The sequence below is a fragment of the Trachymyrmex septentrionalis genome, unplaced genomic scaffold, assembly GCF_001594115.1.
Source record: "Trachymyrmex septentrionalis isolate Tsep2-gDNA-1 unplaced genomic scaffold, Tsep1.0 scaffold51, whole genome shotgun sequence".
Taxonomy (NCBI): domain Eukaryota; kingdom Metazoa; phylum Arthropoda; class Insecta; order Hymenoptera; family Formicidae; genus Trachymyrmex; species Trachymyrmex septentrionalis.
In genome coordinates this window covers 942,757-946,905 of record NW_017305683.1, presented here as the reverse complement: position 1 = coordinate 946,905, position 4,149 = coordinate 942,757, and the positions used below count along the sequence as shown (strand labels likewise).

The 4,149-nt window shown below is 25.5% G+C and overlaps 1 protein-coding gene across 1 annotated transcript in view; it reads left to right on the top strand.

Annotated features, from left to right (window-relative positions):
* Window positions 1-2,161: 2,161 nt before the first annotated feature.
* LOC108751689 (lipid storage droplets surface-binding protein 2-like) overlaps window positions 2,162-4,149 on the top strand; it is a 3,066-nt gene continuing 1,078 nt past the window's right edge. The window contains exons 1-3 of the mRNA XM_018491995.1: window positions 2,162-2,346; window positions 3,347-3,701; window positions 3,851-4,064. Coding sequence (XP_018347497.1) covers window positions 2,162-2,346; window positions 3,347-3,701; window positions 3,851-4,064 — 754 coding nt within the window. The remainder of the gene's footprint in view (window positions 2,347-3,346; window positions 3,702-3,850; window positions 4,065-4,149) is intronic.

Sequence of the window (4,149 nt, the reverse complement as noted above, 5' to 3'; positions counted from 1 at the left end):
CACACACACACACACACACACACACACACACACACACACACACACACACACACAAAACCTATGTATATTGTTATAACATAATAATAATATTTATATTTAAATATTATAATCTTCCTTATAATAATATTTGCGAAGACTTTTTACAATATATATTTTTTTATATAAACATGCTGCAATGTTTAAGATTTTTTATATAAAGCATACTATAAAACTTTAAAAAATTACTTGACGTACTATTAATTATACATTTTTTAATAATTTTTAAATAATTTATTACACTTACGTATTAATATATATTGAACTATGATCACAACGCAATAATTACGAAATTCTCGAAAGAACTACTTAAACGATTGGGGTCAGATGAACGAGAGTATCGCACTTATTTGATGCTCATGCTGTGCTTCATGCACCATGTGATAAAGCTTATCTAAATTGTACTGTCTAGACGAAATAGTATTTATATGTGTATGTACATACATGTATGCTGTGGACTCTGGAATCTAATCGAGATAGATATAAAGCAGCTTCAAATCACTTCTTATTATGAAATCATTGTGATAATTATATAGTTTAACCTTGAACTGGTTATATAATAAATTTTGTTTGTTTAATATCAAAGTTTACAATTTTTAGTTATATATGTGTTTATTTTTCTTTAAATTGATATAATTAAGAAAATTAGGATATAACGACTACCTATTATATTATTTGTGCATATTCTAAGAAACGTCGTTTATAATAATCATTTATTATTATTATAAAACTGAGGAATAAGAAAATAAAGTATAAATAAATAAATATTAACAGTAAAGTATGAACAGTATAAAATAAATTCTTGCTTTTAGTTATTCTTAAACTGTTACTTAGTTATTTTCGATTATTACACATAGATTACAAATATTACACATAGATCAATTAACGATAATTGATTAAATTTTTTAATAAAAAATTTATTAAAAATACTTAAAAAATGTGTAATAATCGTTATATACTAATTAAAACAGTAAAATTTCTTATATAATTGTATAATTTATTAGCATTATATCAATAACAGAAAAGAATGATAAAACTCTAAGTAAATAGTTAATTTTAAAGATTTGAAGTTTAAAAAATTTTAAATAAGACGATTTTTGAACCAAGATTTTTTTATGGAATCCGGATGTTTAAATTCTTTTGATAATTTTGAATCATCCGTGTCTGCTTATGCGACAATCATATTAATAATGATAATACAGGCTAAATTATCTATCTGACTATGTAAACGGAATGAACTTTGTACTGAGGAGACATGATTATAAAAAAGAACAAAGAACCATCTCCCCTTTTTACAGTATTGAATTGTTCTTACAGTATTGTACTAGAAATATATTGTATAAGAATATCTTTCTTAGCAATAGAACATCAGAAAACAGAAAAAAAAATTATAACGTTTTTTTAAAATTGTTATTTTGCAAATTTAAAAGTATATAAATTATTTCACATATTATTTAATATTAATATATGATTTATATATAAATTAATATCTATTTTTTCTATTTAATTACACAATGGAATAAAGTGTCTTACTTTGACTTCTTTAAATTAACTAATAGAAATATCGCATATATTAATGCACTTGAAGAAGGAGAGCATTTATTCTTGCTTTCAATGGCATATTATTCTATGGGATTGACCTTCGTGTGTGTTACGCATTCTGCTTTTTTGGAAAAAAATGATACATTACCTAGTCATGGTCGGACAATGTAATAGTGTGAAATCGCTGAAAGTGAATATTGTACATATAATTGATAATTAAAAAATTTTTATTAAAGCTGTGAAGAAACATCTATATATTAGAGAAATATTTATATTTCTTATTTAAAAAATATCACATCTACACAATAACTATTCAATAATATTAAAAAATATATAAACAATTAAAATTTGTATAATAAATTTTTGAGTTTGTATAACAAATTTTAAAAATATGATGTTATTAAGAAATAAACAAAAAATTAAGAAATAAATACAAAATCAATGTTTATACATATATGTGCATATATTTTTTATTAATTTTTTTTAATTTATCTTAAAAATAGTTTTGCTTGTGGAATGAGAAAAAAGTATTTAAGGATTTGACCATGAGGATGTTTTTGTATCTGCTAACCACAGTTAACAGATGTCGTACTTCGGTCAGTTCACAGTAGTGGCTTATTCAAACTGCGTTTACTGCGCAGGCTTTCCATGTTATAAGTGTTCAACGTGCGTGACTGGAGTCAGCATTCGTGTTGAGGTATCAGACGCGTTCGAGAGTCACACCGGTGGAGAACTACCTGCTGATCCGCGTGTAATCCAACACGGTAAGTACCATTTGACGATAAAATACACAGTAATATTTAATTCTTTGTTTATTGAAATGTTATTTCCGAATGAGAATAGATTGAAGCTCCATTCTACAGTAAAGTGTTATATTTAAAAAATTTTTATTGAAGGTTGCAAAAGTGGTTGTTTTACATTTAACTGTTGTTACATGTACTTATACATTTTCGAGAATTCTTGCGTGACTTGTAAAAAGTTATATCATTATATAACACATTACACGAAGTTATCAATAATTTTTTAAATATATTGTTTTTTAATTTTGAAGTTGTAAAGTTTATTTAATTGAAAATTTAATTAAGAAAATTTTTCATTTTCTTTTAAGTATTCTATTAAATTATGTATTCACATATACAGTCTTAATAAATCGTTTATTATTATGTAATTTTTGTCACAATAAACAGTGCATTGAGATTGTTTAAGTATTATACAATTATTTGACAATTAATAAAAATAATTGAATAATTCGACAATTTATATAATTGTCGTAAATATCTAGAGTCTATCGACTTCTCAAGGACTTTGCCAAACTGGAAAATATTATGGTATCAGTATTCAAAGATATTAGTTATGTCTTTATTTATCGTCATGAAGAACGACGTCTAGAATTTCTGTTTCAACATTTTTGTAGAGTGACTTGATAAATTAAATGATTTAAAATTTTATGCTTTGACAAACTAATTAATTAAAATTTTATTTAATATAAAATGCAAAAATGTATGGATGTGAAAAATATTTTTATTGAGAAGTTTTAGAAAGTTTAATGTAAAGATTATTTATTTATATCATTAAATGCGCTATAAGAATATCAATAATTATTTTCAATAATGTCTAAATAAATCGATTATGTCAAGTTCTTAGTTTGTCTTAAAATAATTTGTTATATTTTTTTATATATGTGTTTAAATATAGTCTTAATAAAATTCTTTAGAAATTTTAAGCAAATTAAATTACTCTTATAATATATGTTTTTTTATTTAAACAGATATTATATTTTCGACGTACGTGTGATAAACTTGTGTGAAAGCATGGCGACGGAGGTGGCGCAACTTCCCCATCTAAAGGTCGTTGATCGCGTAATGGAATTACCCATTGTTGAGTTAGCGGTCGTCAAATCCGCAGAAACGTATTCCAGAGTGAAGAGTTCGTATCAATTAATGAATTGGGCTTTGAGCACGGCCGAATTTTCACTAAGTACCGCGACAAGACAAGCGATGCCCATCGCCGTACCTATCGCGAAAAGACTTGAAACTCCCATCAATTTCGTCGATAATACGTTATGCCTTGGTCTTGATAAAATTGAAGAAAAAGTGCCGTTGGTGAAGGAAAAACCTGCACAGGTTTGTGACAGAACTTTTTTTCTGTCATATAATTATAATTAATAAACATTAATTTATTACAACATATTCAGTTTGTATTTTTTAATAAATTAAAAGTTGAAACTAAAAAAATAATTACAATAATATATATTGAATATATTTTTTCTTAGATTTTAGAGAAGGCGGTATCAAGAATTTCGCATGTAAACGATTTGATTCTTGAACAAGCGACAAATTTGCGAGACATCAGCTGGAATACGGCCAATCAAATACTCGATACACGCTATGGCAGTGTGGCCGTGAGAGGTATAGATAATACGGCCGTTGTCGTTGATAAACTCATTGACAGATATTTCCCCGCAACAGAAGAAGAAAAACCGATAGGTAAAGAGTAAAATTTTAATTTTTTGACATTTCATTAAAACAATTAATGTTTATATATATATATATATATATATATATATATATA